Raw genomic sequence first — 26,634 nt, 5'->3', positions numbered from 1 at the left:
CAGACACATCGACGGCCCTGAATGAACTTTATCTGACTCTATGTAAACTGGAAACCACACACCCTGAGGATGCATTCATCGTAGCTGGGGATTTTAACAAGGCTAATCTGAAAACAAAACTCCCTAAATTCTATCAGCATATCGATTGTGCTACCAGGGCTGGTAAAACCCTGGATCATTGTTATTCTAACTTCCGTGATGCATATAAGGCCCTCCCCCGCCCTCCTTTCGGAAAAGCTGACCACGACTCCATTTTGTTGCTTCCAGCCTACAAACAGAAACTAAAACAAGAAGCTCCAGCGCTCAGGTCTGTTCAACGCTGGTCCGACCAATCTGATTCCACGCTTCAAGACTGCTTCGATCATATGGATTGGGATATGTTCCGCATTGCGTCCAACAACAACATTGACGAATACGCTGATTCGGTGAGCGAGTTCATTAGAAAGTGCATCGGCGACGTAATACCCACAGCAACGATTATAACATTCCCAAACCAGAAATCGTGGATTGATGGCAGCATTCGTGTGAAACTGAAAGCGCGAACCACTGCTTTTAAACAGGGCAAGGTGACCGGAAACATGACCGAATACAAACAGTGTAGCTATTCCCTCCACAAGGCAATCAAACAAGCTAAGCGTGAGTATAGAGACGAAGTAGAGTCGCAATTCAACAGCTCAGACACAAGAGGTATGTGGCAGGGTCTACAGTCAATCACGGATTACAAAAAGAAAACCAGCCCCGTCGCGGACCAGGATGTCTTGCTCCCAGACAGACTAAATAACTTTTTTGCTCGCTTTGAGGACAATACAGTGCCACTGACACGGCCTGCAACCAAAACCTGCGGGCTTGCCTTCACTGCAGCCGAGGTGAGTAAAACATTTAAACGTGTTAACCCTCACAAGGCCGCAGGCCCAGACGGCATTTCCAGCCGCGTCCTCAGAGCATGCGCAGACCAGCTGGCTGGTGTGTTTACAGACATATTTAATCAATCCTTATCCCAGTCTGCTGTTCCCACATGCTTCAAGAGGGCCACCATTGTTCCTGTTCCCAAGAAAGCTAAGCTAACTGTGCTAAACGACTACCGTCCCGTAGCACTCACTTCCGTCATCATGAAGTGCTTTGAGAGACTAGTCAAGGACCACCTCCACCCTACCTGACACCCTAGACCCACTCCAATTTGCTTACCGACCCAATAGGTCCACAGACGACGCAATCGCAACCACACTGCACACTGTCCTAACCCATCTGGACAAGAGGAATAGCTATGTGAGAATGCTGTTCATCAACTACAGCTCAGCATTTAACACCATAGTACCCTCCAAACTCGTCATCAAGCTCGAGACCCTGGGTCTCGACCCCGCCCTGTGCAACTGGGTACTGGACTTCCTGACAGGCCGCACCAAGGTGGTGAGGGTAGGTAAAAACATCTCCACCCGGCGGATCCTCAACACTGGGGCCCCACAAGGGTGCGTTCTGAGCCCTCTCCTGTACTCCCTGTTCTCCCACGACTGCGTGGCCATGCACGCCTCCAACTCAATCATCAAGTTTGCGGACGACACTACAGTGGTAGGCTTGATTACCAACAACGACGAGACGGCCTACAGGGAGGAGGTGAGGGCCCTCGGAGTGTGGTGTCAGGAAAATAACCTCACACTCAACGTCAACAAAACAAAGGAGATGATTGTGGACTTCAAGAAACAGCAGAGGGAGCACCCCCCTATCCACATCGATGAGACAGTAGTGGAGAGGGTAGTAAGTTTTAAGTTCCTCGGTGTACACATCACGGACAAACTGAATTGGTCCACCCACACAGGCAGCGTTGTGAAGAAGGCGCAGCAGCGCCTCTTCAACCTCAGGAGGCTGAAGAAATTCGGATTGTCACCAAAAGCACTCACAAACTTCTACAGATGCACAATCGAGAGCATCCTGTCGGGCTGTATCACCGCCTGGTACGGCAACTGCTCCGCCCACAACCGTAAGGCTCGCCAGAGGGTAGTGAGGTCTGCACAACGCATCACTGGGTGCAAACTACCTGGCCTCCAGGACACCTACACCACCCGATGTCACAGGAAGGCCATAAAGATCATCAAGGACAACAACCACCCGAGCCACTGCCTGTTCCCCCCCGCTATCATCCAGAAGGCGAGGTCAGTACAGGTGCATCAAAGCGGGGACCGAGAGACTGAAAAACAGCTTCTATCTCAAGGCCATCAGACTAACATTTAGTGGCCGCTGCCAACATACTGACTCAACTCCAGCCACTTTAATAATGGGAATTGATGGAAATTTATGTAAAAATGTATCACTAGCCACTTTAAACAATGCCACTTAATACAGTATAATATTTACATACCCTACATTACCGGTACTCATCTCATATGTATATCTATATACTGTACTCTATATCATCTACTGCATCTTGCCATCTTTATGTAATACATGTATCACTAGCCACTTTAAACTATGCCACTTTATGTTTATATACCCTACATTACTCATCTCAGATGTATATACTGTACTCTATACCATCTACTGCATCTTGCCTATGCCGTTCTGTACCATCACTCATTCATATATCTTTATGTACATATTTCTTATCCCTTTACAGTTGTGTGTATAAGGTAGTAGTTGTGGAATTGTTAGGTTAGATTACTCGTTGGTTATTACTGCATTGTCGGAACTAGAAGCACAAGCATTTCGCTACACTCGCATTAACATCTGCTAACAAGTGAATGTGACAAATAACATTTGATTTGATTTGTGCATGCATGTCAACGACAACAAGACCAATGTTTGTCACAACCTGAATCTTTCAGCTTTATTTGACAACCATATATCTGTAGAGTATATATATGTGGTTTCTGTATAGGGAACTCAAAGTAGATAATAAAGTATCAAGTATTCAATTGTGAGTGAGAGTCACGCCTATTTCCATATGATTTTTTGATCATGCTGGTTGAGCATCTTCTACTCCTCTCCAGTTGTATGCAAAGAGAAAGTTCTCTATGTGGATTCTAAGTCTATTATCTCTCCTGTCTGGTTAACAGACATTATAATAGATCCTCTTTCAGTCTGTACAGAACAGATCCCACACAATACAGCCAGGCCCAGACAATATAATACACGCCCAGCCCAGACACATAACCTAACCATGGCTCAGCCTACCTCCCACCAAAACAATATCCCAGTCAGCTAAGTATGCCACTGCCACTCAATCCACCATCCCGACTCTGTACAGCTCCAGTCTCCAAGGACAACAGACAGGAAGCACAGGGCTGGGTGGTGACTGGCCAACTCATAGGGCTCCATGTGGCCCCAGCATGTTCTCTGAGGAGCTACTGTAACTGGACAGCTGACAGCTAGGGGTCACAGCTAATGAGGGTCAGAGGTTCATGACCTAGCTGTCAAACGGTGACAGTGGAGTGAAAATTATAGCAGGCAGGGTCAGCACAACACACCCTCATAGAGCACCATGTATTAATTTTTATTCTATTCTATTTATATCAGCTGTCTGCCAATGGGAGAGCATGGTAGGCTGCTATGCTTATCCCACAAAATCTGCACACACTATACAGTACAAAGTGAAAGACTTGGAGACAGACACATTGGTTGTTATGGTTACAGAGGATGTAAGTGACAGAGGGAGGGATAGTTGAGGGGAGATGCAAATAGTGCCTGTCTGGTGTGTGTTGTTGTGTAGACATGAGGCCAAGTGATCTGCACCACCAGGTTCTATGTAATAGACAAGTAGTACACGACTGTCACTAACATTTAGGTTGTGTCCCCAATGGCATCCTAGTCACTATATAGTGCATTACTTTTGAGCAGAACCCTATGGGCTCTGGTCAAAAGTAGTACACTATATAGGGAATAGGGTGCCGTTTGGGACATTGACTTATACTCACTCTCTCCCTCTATCTTGTCAGGGTTGCGGCTCCACGCTATCTGTCTAGTGTCCTGTCGTATCTGGAAGGTCCTCCTCTCCGGTCGCTGGGACTTCTTCTGGTAGAACACGGTCATGACCGTTCCAATCTCCAGGCTGTGGAGGATGCGGGTGCCCTCCTCGGACCAGTCCAGCATGCGGGATGTGGTGGCCGGGCCCGTACCGGGTCCATTAGTAGTGGTCTCATCCCGGTCACCAACGCCCCCACAGCCGTTGACGCTACTGCTGCTACTGAACCTGGCAGCACACATCTTCAGTGCATGTGTTGTTTCAACGTACTGTTTAGAAGTTAGAGAAAAGGAGAAGGTAGTTACAGTTACATTCTGTTGCCTGTATACAAGGACATGTCACAGAAGCTTAGTGATTTCAACTTGTTGTGCTTTCAGAGTTAGGGAAAAGGATGTTGTATTCCTTCAACTCGGCCTAAAATCGATGGAGAGCGAGGACCACAGTTATCCAGTTATCCTTAGTTACATGCATTGGTGGCCAGGGTGAATAGGTCATTGCCAATCCAATGGCAAAATGAAAGAAATGAAAAACAGTAATAACTAAACAACAATGGAAGTCATTAATAACAGTGTAATAACTTAACAAACACTTCCAGTTGTAGGTTATTATTATAAAGAATAAAACCCAGTTTTCAATCCCATAATTTACACCTCTATTAGCAGTAGGCCATGAGCATAAAGCTGGAATTCGAGACAACTGTATCCATCATTTCTAGAAGTTAGGATGCTCCTCCATCCAGGATGTGATTTATTCTCCATTCTACTTTCTGGGGGAGTGGATGGATCCCCGTGTTATCCTTTCCAGATGCTTCTGGCAGAAACACAAAAAGATCAGACCGAGGGCCAGAGAAAAAAAGAGAGAGGCAAAGCTGTTCCCCTCATTGCCCGTTGGACTCGGGTTTCCACCCAGGGTTCACGTTGGGCTGGCCCGTGGTTAATTAATGCACTAGTACAACCAGTCCAGTCCGGTCCACTCGGCGGGTAGATCGGTTACAGACAGACAGACAGCCCTGCCCCTGGATCCAGCCAGGCGCATACACACAGTGTCACACTTACCTCTGCCTCCCCGCCTGAGAATCAGTCCGGGTTACGGGAGCGACACATACATTCAGTTTCAATTATGTAACCGATAAAAGACAAGTGGGATGCCCAATGTTTTTGAGGCGGTCCGTGATACAAATCACACCGCTATGGACCGAGCGGCGCTCGGTTGGCGCAGTCGGGAGCGCGTGGATACTGGAGACTGGAGCGGCCGTGCGAGACCAGTGCGTTCCGTCCAGGCAGACCATTCCGCTCTCCCTCACACCCACGGCGGACACGTTTCCCGGCACAGGCCGCCGAGAAGCACTGCTCCGCGGTTCATACCCCTCCTAAAGAAACCATATCCTTCAGTACAAGATAAGAGTGAAGATTAGTCTTCTCGGTGACCGCCGGTGCAACTCCAACCGTTGGTCTGTCAGTCTGCCTGTGTGCGTCCTCCTCTCCTCTCTGCGAGAGACGTCTTTAGAGGAAATTAAGTCTAGCAGACCGGAAAAGCTTTTAGCTGTATTTTTTTCTTCTACTTGTGCTGTAGCCTATAGAAGAAAGATGGGGGGAGTGGAGAGAGAGAGAGAGACAGCAGGGCTGGGAACGGGAACCGAGAGGGGGGAGGAAGAGAGAATGAGAGGTGATATGGTGGAGAAACGGCGACATACGCAGGCTTTGAGGAGAGGTGCAGCATTGTCTGCAAGAGCTCTGGTCAATCAGAATAACAGTTCAAAGTGATGTGACTGAGCCAGAGGGTCAGAAGTCAGGTGTTAATAGTAGGTGATTGGAGTCGGTCTAGGGTCAGAAGTGTGATATTCCTTTGTGACTGGACATAATGAAATGGCTTAGTCCTAAACACGGCAAAAAGCAGTATAGGGCCAGTCTAACGCAGGGGTGTCAAACTCATTCCATGGAGGGCCTAGTGGCTGCAGCGTTTTCCTTTCAATTAAGACAACCAGGTGAGGAAAGTTCCTTACTAAGTAATACCTTAATACATCAATCAAGTACAAGGGGGGAGTGAAAGCAAGCAGACACTGGGCTCTCCATGAAATTGATTTGACACGTGGTCTAAAGAGTGCCTTACCCATGGTCTTACAGGATGACTGTCTGTGGAGTTTTAGGGAGTAATGGTTGCTTAAATTGACAGTTGAATGCTGTCTTTCATTGTTTTGAATACAGTGCATGTGTTTGGAAAGCTCCATTATACACTGAGTATATGAAATATTAAAAACACCTGCTCTTTCCATGACATGGACTGACCAGGTGAATGCTATGATCCCTTATTGATGTAACTTGTTAAATCCACTTCAATCAGTGTAGATGAAGGGGAGGAGACAGATTAAATAGGTATTTTTAATCCTTCTGGGACATGGATTGTGTATGTGTGCCATTCAGAGGGTGAATTGGCAAGACAAAAGGTTTAAGTGCCTTTGAACGGGGTATAGTAGTAGGTGCCAGGCACACTGGTTTGTGTCAAGAACTGCAACGCTGCTGGGTTTTTCATGCTCATCAGTTTCCCGTGTGAAACAAGAATGGTCCACCACCCAAAAGACATCCAACCAACTTGAAACAACTGTGGGAAGCATTGGAGTCAACATGGGCCAGCATCCCTATGGAGCGCTTTCAACACCTTGTAGAGTCCATGTTCTGACTAATTGAGGCTGTTGTGAGGGCAAACAGCGGGCCGGGCCGGGGGGGGGGGGGGGGTGCATCTCAATATTAGGAAGGTGTGTTTGGTATACGCATTGTTTATGCTAGACTAAGGCATATTCATGGTGTGTGTGTGTGTTTTGACAGATGAACGATGCTAGTGTCTGTGTGTGGGAGGAGGCAGTCTGAGATGGCACAGCTGTGCTATAGTCTAATCACATCCACATGTCAGCTGGGTGTGTCTCTTCCACTCCTGCCAATGGCCAGCCAACAGCCAATCACAATGCATGGAACACCCTCCCATTTTTTGAGAATGGGGGAGCCGGAAGGAGTGTATTATATGGTGTGTGTGTGTGTGTATTGTGTGTGTGTGTGTGAGACAGAAGACAGAGAGGTATTCATGTGGGGTGACGTGAAGGGGGAGGCATGTTACCCCTAAATCAATTCTTCACACACAGTCAGTCACATTTCATGGCCAAATTAAATTACAGAGCACATCTTGTTTTCACAGAGAAGAGTCAACACACCACACAAAGTGTCAACACACCACACAAAGCGTGGCTGCTCCAAACATGCTATAGAATGCTTCCTAAATGGCACCCAATTTCTCTATATAGTTCACTACTTTCACCATAGCCCTATGGGCCCTGGTCAAAAATAATGCACTAAATAGGGAATACGATGCAATTTTGGATGGAGACATTACAGTGGATGAATCTGGCTGGAGTATGTTTGGGTCGGTTCATAATATGTATGACAACAGATCATTGTAGTATACTGTTTGAGTGCACTACAACAGAAGTATTCAGACCTCTTGACATTTTCCACATTTGTTACGTTACAGCCTTATTCTAAAATGGATTAAATTGTTTGTTTTTTCCTCATCAAACTACAAACAATATCCCATAAGGACAAAGCGAAACAGGTTTTTAGAATTTTTGTAAATTTCAAAAAAATATAAAACAGAAATACCTTATTTACACAAGTATTCAGACCCTTCGCTATGAGACTCGAAATTGAGCTGAGGTGCATCTTGTTTCCATTGATCTTTGGTAGATTTAGAATGGTGCCAAAGGGGATGGCTGCCATTTTACGGTCTCTTAACCAACTGTGCTATTTTGTTCGTTTTTTCACATTGTTTGTAACATGTTATTTTAACTTATTTTGTACATAATGTTGCTGCTATCATCTCTTATGATGAAAAACTACTTTGGGACATCAGAACAGCGATTACTCACCTTGAACTGGACAAAGATTTTTCTTTAAGATCGGTGGGTCCCTCACGGGACGGTTGACCTAACGTAGGCTAAGCGATTAGCATGAAGTTGTAAGTAACAAGAACATTTCCCAGGACATAGACATATCTGATATTGGCAGAGAACTTAAATTCTTGTTAATCTTTCCAATTTACAGTAGCTATTACAGTGAAGAATACCATGCTATTGTTTGAGGAGAGTGCACAGTTATGAACTTGAAAAGTTATTAATAAACAAATTAGGCACATTTGGTCAGTCTTGATACAACATTTTGAACAGAAATGAAATGGTTCATTGGATCAGTCTAAAACTTTGCACATAAACTGCTGCCATCTAGTTGTCAAAATCTAAATTGCGCCTGTGCTGGAATAATACATTATGGCCTTTCTCTTGCATTTCAAAGATGGTACAATTTTTTTTTTTTAAACAGCTGTTTTTTTCTTTGTATTTTCTTCTACCAGATCTAATGTGTTATATTCTCCTACATTCATGTCACATTTCCACAAACTTCAAAGTGTTTTCTTTCAAATGGTGTCAAAAATATACATATCCTTGCTTCAATGCATGAGCTACAGGCAGTTAGATTTGGGTATGTAATTTAGGCGAAAATTGAAAAAAAGGGTCCGATCCTTAAGAGTTTAACGCGTCCGGCGTGAAGGACATACTACTTTCTCGGGAACATGCCCAAATCTGTTAAGAAAAGACAGAGAAAAAGGGGGCGTAGGTCTGGCTGCCTTCGGAGAATTCGTAGATGAGTGAGTAAACCTCCTCTACCATCCGTTATATTGGCCAACGTGCAATCATTGGAAAACAAAAACAAAAAGCCATAAGACTGCTGAACAATTAATCAGATGGCCACCCGGACAATTTACATTGACACCCCCACCATTTGATTTTACACTGCTGCTACTTGCTGTTTATTATTTATGCATAGTCACTTTACCCCTACCTACATGTACACATTACCTTGACTAACCTGTACCCCCACACATTGACTCGGTACCGGCACCCCCTGTATATAGGGTGCGGCAGGTAGCCTAGTGGTTAGAGCATTGGGCCAGTAACTGAAAGCTTGCTGGATCGAATCCCCGAGCTGACAAGGTAAAAATCTGTCATTCTGCACCTGAACAAGGCAGTTAACCCACTTTTCCTAGGCTGTCATTGTAAATAAGAATTTGTTCTTAACTGACTTGCCTAGTTAAACAAAGGTTACATAAAATTATATATATATAGCCTTGTTATTTTATTGTGTTACTTTTGATTGTTTTTGACTTTAGTTATTTGGTAAATATTTTCTTAACTCTTTTTTGAACTGTTATTTGGTCAGGGAGAACCTGACTGTCACTCTGACAGAGATCGCATTCCTCTGTAGAGATGGGAGAACCTTCCAGAAGGACAACCATCACTCCTCAGTAAAAGGCACATGACAGCCCGCTTGGAGTTTGCCAAAAGGCACCTAAAGACTCTAAGACCATGAGAAACAAGATTCTCTGGTCTGATGAAACCAAGATTGAACTCCTTGGCCGGAATGCCAAACGTCACGTCTGGAGGAAACCTGGCACCATCCCTACGGTGAAGCATGGTGGTGGAAGTATCATGCTATGGGGATGTTTGTCAGCGCCAGGGACTGGGAGACTAGTCTGGATCGAGGGATAGATGAACGGATCAAAGTACAGAGAGATCCTTGATGAAAAACTGCTCCAGATTGCTCAGGACCTCAGACTGGGGCGAAGGTTCACCGTCCAACAGGACAATTATCCAAAGCACACAGCCAAGACAACGCAAAAGTGGCTTCGGGACAAGTCTCTGAATTTCCTTAAGTAGCTCTGCCAGAGCCCGAACTTGAAACCGATTGAACATCTCTGGAGAGACCTGAAAATAGCTGTGCAGCGACACTCCCCATCCAACCTGACAGAGATTGAGGATCTGCAGAGAAGAATGGGAGAAACTCCCCAAATACAGGTGTGCCAAGTTTTTTCGGTCATACCCAAGAAGACTCAAGGCTGTAATCGTTGCCAAAGGTGCTTCAACAAAGTACTGAGTAGAGGGTCTGAGTACTTATATAAGTGTGATATTTCTGTTTATTTGTAATAAATTTGCTAAAATTTATAAAAACCTGTTTTTGCTTTGTCTTTATGGGGTATTGTGTGTAGATTGATGAGGGAAAAAAACAATTTAATCAATTTTAGAATAAGTCTGTAACGTAACAAAATATGGATGAAGTCAAGGGGTCTGAATACTTTTCAAATCCTCTCCACAAAAACATAAACTCAACAATTTCAAAGATTTTACTGAGTTACAATTCATATAAGGAAATCAGTCAATTTAAATAAATTCATTATGCCCAAATCTATGGATTTCCTGACTGGGCAGGGGTGCAGTCTTGAGTAGGCCTGGGAGGGCATATGCCACCCATTTGGGAGCCAAGCCCAGCCACTAGGGAGCAGGCCCAACCAATCAGAATGAGTTTTCCCCAACAAAAGGGCTTTATTACAGACAGAAATACTCCACAGTTTCATCAGCTGTTCGGGTGGCTGGTCAAAGGTGAACGTGCAGGTGAAGAAGCCGGATGTGGAGGTCCTGGGCTGGCGTGGTTACACGAGGTCTGCGTTTGTGAGACTGATTTGACATACAGCCAAATTCTCTAAAACGATGTTGGAGGTGGCTTATGGTAGAGAAATTAACATGAAATTATCTGGCAACAGCTCTGGAGGACATTCCTGCAGTCAGCATGCCAATTGCACGCTCCCTCAAAACTTAAGACATTTGTGGCATTGTGTTGTGACAAAACTGCACATTACAAGTTTTTGTACCAAGCACAAGGTGCACCTGTATAATGTTTATGCTTCTTGATAAGCCACACCTGTCAGGTAAAGGAGAAACGCTCACTAGCAGGGATGTAAACAAATTTGTGCACAAATTGAGAAAAATATGCTTTTTGTGCAAATTGAAAATGTCTTGTATCTTTTATTTCAGCTCGTGAAACATGGGACCAACTCTTTACATGTTGTGTTCATAATTTTGTTCAGTATTCAATAATGTAACAACAAACAAAATTCTTGCACTCAATCATGGCTGTCTCTCTTTTCAGGCAATCTGTTCTTGGACCTGTAGTTAGTCTACAACATACATTGTCAGATTATACATTGTCAGATTTTATTTAATAAAACACCCATTGAAAACAACGCATCTTAGCATTACAATGTTGTCATACAAACAGACATTCACATTTTGCACAGATATCACATACGTGTAACTATATTTAGTAGACTAATACTTCTACTTAAAACAACACAACAGTTTATATTAGAGGACATAATATTGGCAGCCAAACACCATGGCAATGTTTGAACAACATTGTCCAGATTGCCTGAACTGTGTAGGCTAGTGTGTGTATTTGAAAATAGTTAATTAGATAGCAGCTTGGTTGAACGGTACAACATCAGTTTTACTAGTCTTGTCATTCTAGAAACATAATTAGTGTACAATTTTAACAGATCTGAAAAGGACGTAGTGTTCAAATTCTACCTGGATTCTCAATACTGTATGTTTTTATGGCTATGTGTTAAAGCTAGAATTTAGCTGGGACTGTCTGGGAGTGGTCTAAGTAGAGGGCAAATTGAACGAGCCTAATGGGTGGGATATGTAACCTGAAGACTAGCTGTTATTGGCAGAGAGGTTTGAAACTCTCTTTGTTATTGGTCTATTAACTTATATAATAGAAACTCCATCCCACTAAAACAGGCTGACATTTGAGACAGCTCTTACACTAAAACCGGCTGTCATTTCAGACAGCTCTTACACTAAAACATTATTATCATAATTTTCACAATATTATTCCAATCCCATAGTGTTGAAATATATATATATTGACCGCCCTGGGAATTTAGGGCAGGTACAGATTGGCCATGATATTGACTATGTGTTAAGGCAGGTACAGATTGGCCATGATATTGACTATGTGTTAAGGCAGGTACAGATTGATCATGATATTGAAGGCTTGGTTCATACAAAATGTCCATGCTAAAAAAACAAACAGTAAATAATAGCCTGGTTCAGGAAATGTAATCCAAAGAAAAGAACCAAAACTAAATCAGCAAGACAAGGCTGAGACATACAAAGAGAGACATTCAATCTTTCTAAACTTAAAAAATTGCTTATCAATTAATATTGCTCATAGTAGAGACATTTATGCAACCATTCTCAATGTTCATTTATCTCATTGTAGAACCAGGTTAAGGCCAATTCCAACACTGATATATTAACAGACATTGCTTGTTTGTGCAGATCACTGGGTTTTCAGGAAGGCATGTCAAGCTCTTGTACCAAACTAAAACTAGAAAACTACACCATGATTCATAGCTGTCAGTCAACTGTATTCCAAAATGCCAGCATTATGTCAAAATGAACTGCTTTTGGTTGAGGTTTGACATAGTCTGTGTCAGTCCATCAGTCCATGTGTCTCAGTCTGTGTCAGTATATCATTTATATTATCTGAGAGTAACACAATCTACCCTAGGTCCTAAACCCTAACCCTATACCACTAGAAAAGTCATGTTCAGTAGGAGCAAACTGGACAATAAAAAAAAACTAAAATGAGTGTATATATTGGGTATGTTCAGGTAGCATCTCCTCCATTTCCAAATGTTTTTTCCCACTGAACACAAGACAGGGTGGTTAGTGGATGTTATGAAAATCCTACTAGCAGTCTGCTCCCAGATCTGTTTAAGCTTCTGTTAACTCAATCAAATGTATTTTATAAAGCCCCTTTTACCTCAGAAGTTGTCACAAAGTGCTTTATAGAAACCTATAAAGGAAGCAGGCCTAGAGGGGTGGTCATTCCTCTTCTGGCTGTACCAGGTGGAGATTTAAGAGTACATGTGGCCATTATGGCCAGATCGTTGTTCAAGACGAAAAACGTAATTTCTGTCATTGTGAAACAAGGAGTTGCCATGATAGCACAAGCAGACCGACACACAGGCTCTACTAGTAGTAGGATAGGTAGACGGTGAGACCTGATTGGTCTATTGAGACCAGACAATTAGGAAGAAGCTTTAAGAGAGTATTAGGATTCCTCCCTCCCTCTGTACATGGTCTCATCCCAAATGACACCCTATTCCCTATTAAGTGTGCTACTTTTGACATACATAGTGCATTACATTTGACCAGAGCCCTGGTCAAAAGAAGTGCACTAAATAAGGAATAGGGTGCTATTTGGGACTGAAGCCTGTGTGTCTCAGTTGGCCAATAGAAAATCGCTGTTGTTGCTGCTGCCTTTTCTGATCTCAGCAATTAAGTTATGGAGTTTCTCAGACACTGCCACCTGGTGGAGAAAACATGAAAGAACAGCATTAGATTATGATGGTACCTGTGTGTGTGTACGTGCATAGTAGGGATGGGCATTTGAAATAATGTCTGTGCTCCGAGTACTCTCATGAAAATAATTTTTTGGAGTACACGCATGTAAGTGTGAAACGGGGCTGAAGGTAAACAAATTTGCGGTATGCTATCTTTTGTCCCAATTACTGGTTGTTCTGACACAATTAAAAACCAAACAACATATTTTCACTGCACTTGACATAGTCCCTAAAAAGTTGGCAGTGCTTAGAAATTCAAACTGCTAAATAGTTGCATTTGTACATTTTGAATATTTTATTTGATTATTAGTAAATGAATACAAACCTTGAATCGAGTACTCCACCCATCCCTAGTACCTTATGGTATATAAGTGTGTGCGTGCATAAGTGTGTGTGTAAAGGTGAGTACATTTACATTGGAGAAATGCAGGATGACTGTGACAGGGTGTCAGATGCCTTTCTATCCAATACCCAAGACAATCTAGTCCCTGACGTTGTTCTATGTTTCCACAAAGTAAATTAACCTTAATACTCACTTTGTAAGAATCTGGCTCCTGCAGTCTCTTGTGTCGGGGGTGCAGGGTCTGGATGGAGTTCTGAACCTTCTCCCTGGTCTCAGCTGTGCTGCACAGTGGGTGTGTGATCTTCAATAGAGGGAGATACCAATCAACGAATCACATTTATTTTATAAAGCCCTTTGCACATTAGCATTTGTCACAAAGTGCTTTACAATTACCCAGTCTAGACCCGAAAGAGAAAGCAAAGAAAGCTATGAAGAACTTAGGAAGAAACCGGCTCAGAGGGGTGGCCAGTCCTCTTCTGGCTGAGACGTGTGTGTGTTGGACAGGGTCCAGCAGGCTCACCTGTCCTTTAGTGTAGACCTCCAGGCGTAGACAGCTGACCTGAAAAGGTGTGATTGACTGACAGGTGTTGTTACCAACCACAGGATGACACCTCACTGCCACACACGCCTTAGGTGCAGGCTCCTCACACAAACACAACAGATCCAAGAATGGGTGGCCTGGAGAGAGAGATCGAGAGCAAGAGCGAGAGAGAGGAGAGAGAGAAAAAGAGAGTAAGGAGAGAATGAGTGAGTGAGTGAGTGAGTGAGTGAGTGAGTGAGTGAGTGAGTGAGTGAGTGAGTGAGTGAGAGTGAAAAAGTGTCATGAAAACAGAAATTGAGATGTAGCTAGTTGAGTGTTGAAATAGTAAGTAGAGGGCACAGAGATCCTATAATTCAGGGATTCTATATGTTATTCTATGGTAGAGGGTGACTCCTCACCCTCCGTGTCCAGCATCCTATAGACAGCCTTCCTCCCAGGAACAGTACTCTTCTCTGGGTCCTCACTGAACTTCATCCTGGGACTGCCCCGAACCTCCACCAACTGATGGAGAGAGAGATGGAGAGGGTTGAACATGAGAGAGAGAAAGGGTAGAAGACGATGGATACATAAAAAAGGGAAAGTGAGGAGAGGGTGGGCAGAGACTGTCTGTGTATGTGTGTGTGTCTTTTTTACCTTGTACACACACCCGAGTGAAGGCTGTCTCGTGCAGGTGACCAGATGTGTTCCAACACCAACCACATCAATCTCATTCTCCTGAGACGTGGATAGACCGATCAGAGAGGAGAGAGGAAGAGGGAGGATGTAGAGAGGGATAGACAGATCAGAGTGGGGGTAGAGAGGAATAGACAGAACAGATGGAGAGAAGAGAGGAGGTAGAGAGGAATAGACAGATCAGATGGAGAGAGGAGAGGAGGGAGGAGGTAGAGAGGAATAGACAGATCAGATGGAGAGAGAAGAGAGGAGGTAGAGAGGAATAGACAGATCAGATGGAGAGAGAAGAGAGGAAGTAGAGAGGAATAGACAGATCAGATGGAGAGAGAAGAGAGGAGGTAGAGAGGAAGACAGAACAGATGGAGAGAGTAGAGAGGAGGTAGAGAGGAATAGACAGAACAGATGGAGAGAGGAGAGGAGGTAGAGAGGAATAGACAGAACAGATGGAGAGAGAAGAGAGGAGGTAGAGAGGAATAGACAGAACAGATGGAGAGAGAAGAGAGGAGGTAGAGAGGAATAGACAGATCAGATGGAGAGAGGAGAGGAGAGAGGAGGTAGAGAGGAATAGACAGAACAGATGGAGAGAGAAGAGAGGAGGTAGAGAGGAATAGACAGATCAGATGGAGAGAGGAGAGGAGAGAGGAGGTAGAGAGGAATAGACAGAACAGATGGAGAGAGGAGAGGAGGTAGAGAGGAATAGACAGAACAGATGGAGAGAGAAGAGAGGAGGTAGAGAGGAATAGACAGATCAGATGGAGAGAGAAGAGAGGAAGTAGAGAGGAATAGACAGATCAGATGGAGAGAGAAGAGAGGAGGTAGAGAGGAATAGACAGATCAGATGGAGAGAGAAGAGAGGAAGTAGAGAGGAATAGACAGATCAGATGGAGAGAGAAGAGAGGAGGTAGAGAGGAATAGACAGATCAGATGGAGAGAGGAGAGGAGAGAGGAGGTAGAGAGGAATAGACAGAACAGATGGAGAGAGAAGAGAGGAGGTAGAGAGGAATAGACAGATCAGATGGAGAGAGGAGAGGAGAGAGGAGGTAGAGAGGAATAGACAGAACAGATGGAGAGAGAAGAGAGGAGGTAGAGAGGAAGACAGAACAGATGGAGAGAGTAGAGAGGAGGTAGAGAGGAATAGACAGAACAGATGGAGAGAGAAGAGGAGGTAGAGAGGAATAGACAGAACAGATGGAGAGAGAAGAGAGGAGGTAGAGAGGAATAGACAGAACAGATGGAGAGAGAAGAGAGGAGGTAGAGAGGAATAGACAGATTAGATGGAGAGAGAAGAGAGGAGGTAGAGAGGAATAGACAGATTAGATGGAGAGAGGAGAGGAGGGAGGAGGTAGAGAGGAATAGACAGATCAGATGGAGAGAGAAGAGGAGGTAGAGAGGAATAGACAGAACAGATGGAGAGAGAAGAGGAGAGAGGAGGTAGAGAGGAATAGACAGATCAGATGGAGAGGCTTGATGACAGGAGGTAGAACTAAATAAGGTTCTCTCATTCTTCTGCTCCGACTGGCCTCTGTAATGTCTGTCTGGTTCCTCACCTTCTTGTTGAGTTCGGCCATGCTGTACTCTGAGATGTTATTGGTGCCTACTATGAGAAGGGACTGGAAGGCAGGGATGGAGAATCTAGAGAGATAAAATGTGAGATATTTCAAACATGCTTTACTCAAAACCTTTATACTAAGATTAAAGTCCCTAGAGGGTACTAATCTAAGGCTTTACCCCAAATGGCACCCTGTTCCATTTTTAGTGCACTACCTTTTCCCTGGTCTAAATAGAGAATAGGGTGCCATTTGGGACGTATGTTCAGGACACACACAGGACCTTACTGTTCACTGCAGAGTCTGAAGAAATGGCGTACTTCTACTGACTGCCTGCAGAGGTCTCCACTGTCCAGACGCACGCCCAGTGGACTGTAGTCCAGCTCAAACAGAGACAGGGCCACGGCACAGAAGTTGAGCAGGCCACTACTGTAGGGACACAACAGAAACACAATAGAGATGGCATTAATGCTATAGCATGCTACAGGTGGAAGGAAATGTAGTAGCCTGGCCTAAAGCAATGCTAGTAACAAAAACTTCAACACTGGGATATAGGCTATCTCTAGTCAGAAGCTGTCCTTCTAGGCAAGAACGTCCCCATTCACAGAGAAGAGAAGAGGCGAGACAAGTTGAGACGAGAAGAGTAGCAAAGGTGTTTGTTTCTTTGTTCCAAGATGGCTTAGCAGTTCAGACGTCATTTTTGTCCTCGTACTGTCTTGTCCTGTATATATATATTTACATATATATTTACACCTTCTTCGCATATCTTTTATATATTTTATTATCCAAGAACTCAACTACAAAAGCTTTCCTGCAACCCGCCTCACCAATTTCAACAAAAAAAGTATTATTTACCTCAAATCTGAAAATCCACAGTGGAAGCTAACCAGGGGCTAATCAGAAGTTAGCCAGAAAGCTAACCAGAAGCTAGCCGAAAGCTAGCCGAAAGCTAATCTGAAGCTGCCCAGAAGTTAGCCGGCTTGCTGGCTAGCGTTGGTGTTTCAGCTGCCCACGTTGTGGTCATCAGCTATTCCTTTAGCTCAATAATCTACCGGCACTTTTGTGCAACGCGACTCGGACCGGAGCATACCGGGCCTTTTTTCTCTCTCAGTTTCCCCGGATTTCAGCCGCAGGCTCTGGACATTTGCACCTTGATTTCGCAGCTAGCTAGCTGCAAACCGTGTGACTATTGGCTTACGTCGATCCCGGAGCAAACTTAAATTATTCCGGAGCTAGCCAGCTGAGGAGTTCAATCAGTCATTCCTGGGCTACAGTCACCTATCCGGACCCGTTTTTTTTTTTTTTTTTTCTGCAGATACGGAGCCCCACCGGGCCTTCACGATTGACTGCCGACGTTATCTGCCCGAGGGAGTTATCCAACTGGCACCTCCGTCGCGACGTTACCTGAACGCTCATCTGGGGCCCGCTAATCGTTAGCTGTCTTATCGGCTGCTATCTGAATAAGTATATCGGACAATTATTATTTTATTTTTTCTTGGGTCACTATATCTATTTTGCCAATTGGATTGATCCCCTCTACAAGACACGGAACCCCACTAATCTACCGACGGAAACGCACGAGGTGTCTAAAAATAGACCTCCATCCTATGCTATCTTGCTACCGATAGCCATCTACCCGGCCAGCTGTCTGGATCGCCGTGACCCCAACCAACCTCTACTCACTGGACCCTTATTGATCACTCGATTAAGCATGCCTCTCCTTAATGTAAATATGCCTTGTCCATTGCTGTTCTGGTTAGTGTTTATTGGCTTATTTCACTGTAGGGCCTCTAGCCCTGCTCACTATACCATATCCAACCTTTCAGTTCCACCACCCACATATGCGATGACATCACCTGGTTTCAATGATGTTTCTAGAGACAATATCTCTCTCATCATCACTCAATACCTAGGTTTACCTCCACTGTATTCACATCCTACCATACCTTTGTCTGTACATTATTCCTTGAAGCTATTTTATCGCCCCCAGAAACGTCCTTTTACTCTCTGTTCTAGACGTTCTAGACGGCCAATTCTCATAGCTTTTAGCCGTACCCTTATCCTACTCCTCCTCTGTTCCTCTGGTGATGTAGAGGTGAATCCAGGCCCTGCAGTACCTAGCTCCACTCCTATTCCCCAGGCGCTCTCTTTTGATGACTTCTGTAACCGTAATAGCCTTGGTTTCATTCATGTTAACATTAGAAGCCTCCTCCCTAAGTTTGTTTTGTTCACTGCTTTAGCTCACTCTGCCAATCCGGATGTTTTAGCCGTGTCTGAATCCTGGCTTAGAAAGACCACCAAAAATTCTGACATTACCATCCCCAACTACAAGATTTTCAGACAAGATAGAACGGCCAAAGGGGGCGGTGTTGCAATCTACTGCAAAGATTGCCTGCAGAGTTCTGTTTTACTATCCAGGTCTGTTCCCAAACAATTTGAACTTCTACTTTTAAAAATCCACCTCTCTAAAAACAAGTCTCTCACCGTTGCTGCCTGCTATAGACCACCCTCTGCCCCCCAGCTGTGCTCTGGACACCATATGTGAACTGATTGCCCCCCCATCTATCTTCAGAGCTCGTGCTGCTAGGCGACCTAAACTGTGATGTTTAACACCCCGGCCATCCTACAATCTAAGCTTGATGCCCTCAATCTCACACAAATTATCAATGAACCTACCAGGTACCACCCCAATTCCGTAAACACGGGCACCCTCATAGATATCATCCTAACCAACTTGCCCTCCAAATACACCTCTGCTGTTTTCAACCAAGATCTCAGCGATCACTGCCTCATTGCCTGCATCCGTAATGGGTCAGCGGTCAAACGACCTCCACTCATCACTGTCAAACGCTCCCTGAAACACTTCAGCGAGCAGGCCTTTCTGATCGACCTGGCCGAGGTATCCTGGAAGGATATTGATCTCATCCCGTCAGTAGAGGATGCCTGGATATTTTAAAAAAATGCCTTCCTCACCATCTTGAATAAGCATGCCCCTTTCAAGAAATTTAGAACCAGGAACAGATATAGCCCTTGGTTCTCTCCTGACCTGACTGCCCTTAACCAACAGAAAAACATCCTATGGCGTTCTGCATTAGCATCGAACAGCCCCCGTGATATGCAACTTTTCAGGGAAGCTAGAAACCAATATACACAGGCAGTTAGAAAAGCCAAGGCTAGCTTTTTCAAGCAGAAATTTGCTTCCTGCAACACAAATTCAAAAAAGTTCTGGGACACTGTAAAGTCCATGGAGAATAAGAACACCTCCTCCCAGCTTCCAACTGCACTGAAGATAGGAAACACTGTCACCACCGACAAATCCACTATAATTGAGAATTTCAATAAGCATTTTTCTACGGCTGGCCATGCTTTCCACCTGGCTACCTCTACCCCGGTCAACAGCACTGCCCTCCCCTCTGCTACTCGCCCAAGCCTTCCCCATTTCTCTTTCTCCCAAATACAGTCAGCTGATGTTCTGAAAGAGCTGCAAAATCTGGACCCTTACAAATCAGCCGGGCTAGATAATCTGGACCCTTTCTAAAACTATCTGCTGAAATTGTTGCCACCCCTATTACTAGCCTTTTCAACCTCTCTTTCGTGTCGTCTGAGATTCCCAAAGATTGGAAAGCAGCTGCGGTTATCCCCCTCTTCAAAGGGGGGGACACTCTTGACCCTAACAGCTACAGACCTATATCTATCCTACCCTGCCTTTCTAAGGTCTTCGAAAGCCAAGTCAACAAACAGATTACCGACCATTTCAAATCCCACCATACCTTCTCCGCTATGCAATCTGGTTTCAGAGCTGGTCATGGGTGCACCTCAGCCACGCTCAAGGTCATAAACGATATCTTAACCGCCATCGATAGGAAACAATACTGTGCAGCCGTATTCATTGACCTGGCCAAGGCTTTTGACTCTGTCAATCACCACATCCTCATCGGCAGACTCGACAGCCTTGGTTTCTCTAATGATTGCCTCGCCTGGTTCACCAACTAATTCTCTGATCGAGTTCAGTGTGTCAAATCGGAGGGTCTGTTGTCCGGGCCTCTGGCAGTCTCTATGGGGGTGCCACAGGGTTCAATTCTTGGACCGACTCTCTTCTCTGTATACATCAATGATGTCGCTCTTGCTGCTGGTGATTCTCTGATCCATCTCTACGCAGACGACACTATTCTGTATACTTCTGGCCCTTCTTTTGACACTGTGTTAACAACCCTCCAGGCGAGCTTCAATGCCATACAACTCTCCTTCCGTGGCCTCCATTTGCTCTTAAATACAAGTAAAACTAAATGCATGCTCTTCAACCGATCGCTGCCTGCACCTGCCCGCCTGTCCAACATCACTACTCTGGACGGCTCTGACTTAGAATATGTGGACAACTACAAATACCTAGGTGTCTGGTTAGACTGTAAACTCTCCTTCTAGACTCACATCAAACATCTCCAATCCAAAGTTAAATCTAGAATTGGCTTCCTATTCCGCAACAAAGCATCCTTCACTCATGCTGCCAAACATACCCTTGTAAAACTGACCATCCTACCAATCCTCGACTTCGGTGATGTAATTTACAAAATAGCCTCCAAAACCCTACTCAATAAATTGGATGCAGTCTATCACAGTGCCATCCGTTTTGTCACCAAAGCCCCATATACTACCCACCACTGCGACCTGTACACTCTCGATGGCTGGCCCTCGCTTCATACTCGTCGCCAAACCCACTGGCTCCAGGTCATTTACAAGACCCTGCTAGGTAAAGTCCCCCCTTATCTCAGCTCGCTGGTCACCATAGCAGCACCTACCTGTAGCACGCACTCCAGCAGGTATATCTCTCTGGTCACCCCCAAAACCAATTCTTCCTTTGGCCGCCTCTCCTTCCAGTTCTCTGCTGCCAATGACTGGAACGAACTACAAAAATCTCTGAAACTGGAAACACTTATCTCCCTCACTAGCTTTAAGCACCAGCTGTCAGAGCAGCTCATAGATTACTGCACCTGTACATAGCCCATCTATAATTTAGCCCAAACAACTACCTCTTTAACTACTGTATTTATTTATTTATTTATTTTGCTCCTTTGCACCCCATTATTTCTATCTCTACTTTTTTCTTTTTTTTAACTTGCTATATTGTATTTACTTCGCCACCATGGCCTTTTTATATTTTTATTTATTTATATATATATTTTGTTTGCCTTCACCTCCCTTATCTCACCTCACTTGCTCATATTGTATATAGACTTATTTTTCACTGTATTATTGACTGTATGTTTGTTTTACTCCATGTGTAACTATGTGTTGTTGTATGTGTCGAACTGCTTTGCTTTATCTTGGCCAGGTCGCAATTGTAAATGAGAACGTGTTCTCAATTTGCCTACCTGGTTAAATAAAGGTGAAATAAATAAAATAAATAAATAAAAAAAGGGGGAAAGGTTACCAGGTAACACTGTAGCTGTCGATGACCGGCAGGAAGTTGTGTGGGTATGCGATGGCATAGGACAAGAAGGCTGCCAGCTCGCCCTCATGGATCTTCCCAGATTCCGCCCCCAGCAGCTCACACACACGCCCCAGCCAACCCTTGGTCAGCGAGATCAGATCGATGTTGTCATGATCCCCGTTTGCTGCCACTAGCATCTAATTTGACAGGAGAGACAGGAAGTTCAACCAATCAATCAATATAAGATAGAAATCAATATCCTTATTGTATCAATTGGGAAATCTGTAGTGCAGTCAGGATAAGAAACAACATTAAAACATTAACAACCACACAACATACTGTATATACACATCAGTGGCAGTCAGTGACGTGAGGGATGAGGGAAGACTACTTTTTTTCATGAACATGACCTTATTTCTATTCCAGCATGTTGGATGACTGACATTCATAGCTAATGGAACTAATGCGTTAGTAAACCCACAATAATCATGCAGTAACATTACAGTGTATAGTCAGTAAGCAGTTACTTGGAAGAGTTCCAGTGTTGTGTTGGATAGTCATAGCCAGCTAGCTAACATAGCATTCCTCTGTTTGAGCAACTAAACTAGCCAGCTGCATTTGCTAGCTAATGCAGCTTCTCCTTCATTTTTTAAGAAATTAATTTGTAGAAAACTGTTCATCTATTGTCTTTCTCTCTCTCTGATTCAACTACTCACCACATGTTATGTACTGCAGTGCTAGCTAGCTGTAGCGTATGCTTTCAGTACTAGATTCATTCTCTGATCCTTTCATTGGGTGGACAACATGTCAGTTCATGCTGCAAGAGCTCTGATAGGTTGGAGGACTTCCGCCTTAAGTTGTCATAATTACTGTGTAAGTCTATGGAAGGGGGTGAGAACCAAGAGCCTCCTAGGTTTTGTATTGAAGTCAATGTACACAGGAGGACAGAAGCTAGCTGTCCTCCTGCTACACCATGGTGCTAACCTACAGAGTTCTGTTGAGGCTACTGTACACCTTCATTGCAAAACAGTGTGTTTTAATCAATTATTTACACACATAGTTTTTTCTAAAAAGGATTACTTTTTCAATGTTTTACCATTTTTATTTTAATGAAATTCACTGAGGAGGATGGTCCTCCCCTGAGGAGCCTCCATTGATACACATAAGATAAATAGCACACTGATGGGTTATCAACATTGTGGTTATTAACATGTTATTAAAAGGTTAGGAAATGTTTTTATTCAAAGAAAATTAATTAGTGCTAGTTCAGTACAGTGACCCATAAAAGTGTGTGCATATGGGCTGCGTGTCTATTTCTCAAATGGCACCCTATTCTCTAAGGGCCCTGGTCAAAAGTAGTGCACTATGTAGGCAATCTGGTGCCAGTTGGCTCACAGCCATGGTTAAAATACTGAGAAATTGATGTTATGAGACACTTGACAGATGTATTTATTTTCTTTGAGGTTGTGTATTGTGGAAGCAAAGGGTCAATGCAAAGGGTCAATACAAAGATTGTGTCTCAAATGGCACCCTATTCCCTTTAAAGTGCACAACTTTTGACCAGGGCCCATAAGATGGCATTTAGGACACAGTGGCGGAGAGACTCACCTGAGGCCACACCTCCTCCAGAGAGGAAAAAGAAGTGACATAAGAGTGTGCCATGGTTCCCGCCACGGGGATTCCAAACAGGAAGCCAGCCTGGACGTTACTGGTCATATCAAACCCTGACAGACAGAGGAGTAGGTCACTGTGTATATATATATATATATATATGTGTGTGTGTGTCCTTACATGTATGTGTGTGTCTCTCCTCACCTCCGACGTATGTGTATCTTGAGGCTGTGAGGCCCCCGTCAGGCCCCTGTGCTCTCCTCAGGCCCATCTCTAACAGCTTCCTCCTGGAACCAGCAGCCAGACGGAACCGGGCCGCGTTACTGCATACCAGACTGGAGAGAGAAGGGAGATACAGAGAATTACCATAATGCACTATTGGAGTATACAGTATTCCTACCTGTCGACAAGGTGTGTGTGTGTGTGTGTGTGTGTGTGTGTGTGTGTGTCTGTGTGTGTGTGAGTTCCACATTTTAATGTCACGTGCAGTGAAATTACATCCTTGTAGTACTCAATACAAAAATAAGAAGAACAAGAGAAAGTAAGAAGCTGAATACTGGGTCAGTTCCAATAGAATATTTACAATGTGTAGGGATACTGGAGTGATAGAGGTAGATACACTACATGACCAAAATAATGTGGACAGCTGCTCGTCGAACATTTCATTCCAAAATCATGGGCATTAACATGGAGTTGGTCCCCCCTTTGCTGTTGTAACATTAGATGTTGGAACACTAATGCATTAGATGTTGGAACATTACTTAGATGTTGGAACATTACTGCAGGGACTTGCTTCCATTCAGCCACAACAGCATTTTAGCGAGGTCGGGCACTGATGTTGGGCGATTATGCCTGGCTAGCAGTCGGTGTTCACAAAGGCTTTGTGCATGGGGCATTGTCATGCTAAACAGGAAAGGGCCTTTCTTAAACGGTTGCCACGAAGTTGGAAGCACAGAATCGTCTAGAATGTCATTGTATTATGCAGCATTACGATTTCCCTTCACTGGAACTAAGGGGCCTAACCTAGCAGGCCACAAATGTGCATGTGTCAGCATATGGCCTCACAAGGGCTCTGAGGATCTCATCTCGGTACCTAATGGCAGTCAGGCTACACATGCACATTTGTGGCCTGCTAGAGGTCATTTTGCAGGGCTCTGGCAGTGCTCCTCCTGCTCAAAGGCGGAGGTAGCGGTCCTGCTGCTGGGTTGTTGCCCTCCTACGGCCTCCTCCACGTCTCCTGATGTACTGGCCTGTCTCCTGGTAGCGCCTCCATGCTCTGGACACTACGCTGACAGACACAGCAAACCTTCTTGCCACAGCTCGCATTGATGTGCCATCCTGGATGAGCTGCACTACCTGAGCCACTTGTGTGGGTTGTAGACTCCGTCTCATGCTACCACTAGAGTGAGAGCACCGCCAGCATTCAAAAGTGACCAAAACATCAGCCAGGAAGCATAGGAACTGAGAAGTGGTCTGTGGTCACCACCTGCAGAATCACTCCTTTATTGGGGGTGTCTTGCTAATTGCCTATAATTTCCACCTTTTGTCTATTCCATTTGCACAACAGCATGTGAAATTTATTGTCAATCAGTGTTGCTTCCTAAGTGGACAGTTTGATTTCACAGAAGTGTGATTGACTTGGAGTTACATTGTGTTGTTTAAGTGTTCCCTTTATTTTTTGAGCAGTGTACTTTAAAGTACTACTTAAATTGATTTTTGGGGTATCTGTACTTCACTATTTATATTTTTGACAACTTTTACTCCACTACATTCCTAAAGAAAATTATGTACTTTTTACTCCATACATTTTCCCTGACATTACATTTCGAATGCTTAGCAGGACAGGAACATTGTCTAATTCACACACTTATCAAGAGAACATCCCTGGTCATCCCTACTGCCTCTTATCTGGCAGACTCACTAAACACAAAGGCTTCGTTTGTAAATTATGTCTCAGTGTTGGAGTGTGCCCCTAGCTATCCGTAAAAAAAATTGAAAAAAAAGAAAATCGTGCCGTCTGGTTTGCTTAATATAAGGAATGTGAAATGATTCATACTTTTACTTTTGATATTGATGTATATTTTAGCAATTACATTTACTTTCGATACTTAAGTATAATTAAAACCAAATACTTGTAGACATTTCCTCAAGTAGTATTTGACTGGGTGACTTTCACTTGAGTCATGTTCTATTTCGGTATCTTTACTTTTACTCAAGTATGACAATTGGGTACTTTTCAACCAATGTTCTTCTGCCAATGTCTTCCTATGGAGATTGCATGGCTGTGTGCTCGATTTTATACACCTGCCAGCAACGGGTACGACTGAAATAGACTAATCCACTAATCTGAAGGGGTGTCCACATACTTTTGTATATTTAGTGTATGTGTAGGGAGGGGTAAGGTGACTTGGCATCAGTATTATAATAAACAGAGTAGCATCAACATAAATGCTGATTGTATGCGATTGTGTGTGTAGAGTGGTTGGGAGAGTATGTGCGTGAGTGTGTAGAATCCTGTAAGTGTGCATAGAGACTTAGCAAAAATCAAATACAAGGGTCAACTCAGATAGTCCGTGTAGCCATTCTGCTAGCTATTTAGCAGTCTTACGGCTTGGGGATAGAAGCTGTTTAGGAACCTGTTGGTGCCAGACTTTATGCACCGGTACCGCTTGTCATGCGGCAGCAGAGAAAACAGTCTATGGCTTGGGTGGATGGAGTTAACGATTTTCCGGGCCTTTCTGTCACACCGCCTGATATAGAGGTCGTGGATGGCAGGGAGCTCGGCTCCAGTGATGTACTGGGCTGTCCGCACCACACTCTGTAGCGCCATGCGATCGCGGGCAGTCCTATTGCCATGCCAAGCATTGATACAGCCAATCAATATGCTCTCAATGGTGCAGCTGTAGAACTTTTTGAGGATTTGAGGGCCCATGCCAAACCTTTTCAAGTTTGCTGAAGGAGAAGTGTGTCCCTACCTGGCGTAGTTGACCAGACACAACAGGCTGGTCTCCAGTAGTTGAACCACAGCCAGAGGACCAGACACCTCCATCAGAGGTACCTTCAAACAGAGGAACAGCACAATCAATCAACTCAGTCATCAACCCTGACCACTGTGGGTGAGTCCCTGAGCCTCCTGACCACTGTGGGTGAGTCCCTGAGCCTCCTGACCACTGTGGGTGAGTCCCTGAGCCTCCTGACCACTGGCCCTTGGGGGTGAACCGTCCCTGAGTGTAACCATAGAAATAGAATGAC

At 44.3% G+C, this 26,634-nt stretch overlaps 2 protein-coding genes across 2 annotated transcripts in view; both read right to left on the bottom strand.

Annotated features, from left to right (window-relative positions):
* The window catches only part of LOC129869523 (1-phosphatidylinositol 4,5-bisphosphate phosphodiesterase gamma-1-like), an 85,510-nt gene extending 79,920 nt beyond the window's left edge, over positions 1 to 5,590 (bottom strand). The window contains exons 1-2 of the mRNA XM_055943998.1: positions 5,008 to 5,590; positions 3,906 to 4,221 (exon numbers count right to left, since the gene is read on the bottom strand). Of these exons, the coding sequence (XP_055799973.1) occupies positions 3,906 to 4,194 (289 nt within the window). The 5' untranslated portion in view covers positions 4,195 to 4,221; positions 5,008 to 5,590. The remainder of the gene's footprint in view (positions 1 to 3,905; positions 4,222 to 5,007) is intronic.
* A 5,240-nt stretch (positions 5,591 to 10,830) lies between these two features.
* Positions 10,831 to 26,634, bottom strand: part of naprt (nicotinate phosphoribosyltransferase) — a 33,225-nt gene continuing 17,421 nt past the window's right edge. Inside the window, exons 3-13 of the mRNA XM_055943993.1 lie at positions 26,358 to 26,440; positions 23,587 to 23,717; positions 23,380 to 23,495; positions 21,772 to 21,968; positions 16,632 to 16,772; positions 16,344 to 16,428; positions 14,758 to 14,838; positions 14,523 to 14,625; positions 14,104 to 14,261; positions 13,777 to 13,884; positions 10,831 to 13,206 (exon numbers count right to left, since the gene is read on the bottom strand). Coding sequence (XP_055799968.1) covers positions 13,120 to 13,206; positions 13,777 to 13,884; positions 14,104 to 14,261; positions 14,523 to 14,625; positions 14,758 to 14,838; positions 16,344 to 16,428; positions 16,632 to 16,772; positions 21,772 to 21,968; positions 23,380 to 23,495; positions 23,587 to 23,717; positions 26,358 to 26,440 — 1,290 coding nt within the window. The 3' untranslated portion in view covers positions 10,831 to 13,119. The remainder of the gene's footprint in view (positions 13,207 to 13,776; positions 13,885 to 14,103; positions 14,262 to 14,522; positions 14,626 to 14,757; positions 14,839 to 16,343; positions 16,429 to 16,631; positions 16,773 to 21,771; positions 21,969 to 23,379; positions 23,496 to 23,586; positions 23,718 to 26,357; positions 26,441 to 26,634) is intronic.

This window comes from Salvelinus fontinalis, chromosome 14 (assembly GCF_029448725.1).
Source record: "Salvelinus fontinalis isolate EN_2023a chromosome 14, ASM2944872v1, whole genome shotgun sequence".
Taxonomy (NCBI): Eukaryota; Metazoa; Chordata; class Actinopteri; order Salmoniformes; family Salmonidae; genus Salvelinus; species Salvelinus fontinalis.
This window is presented reverse-complemented; position numbering and strand designations above follow the sequence as displayed.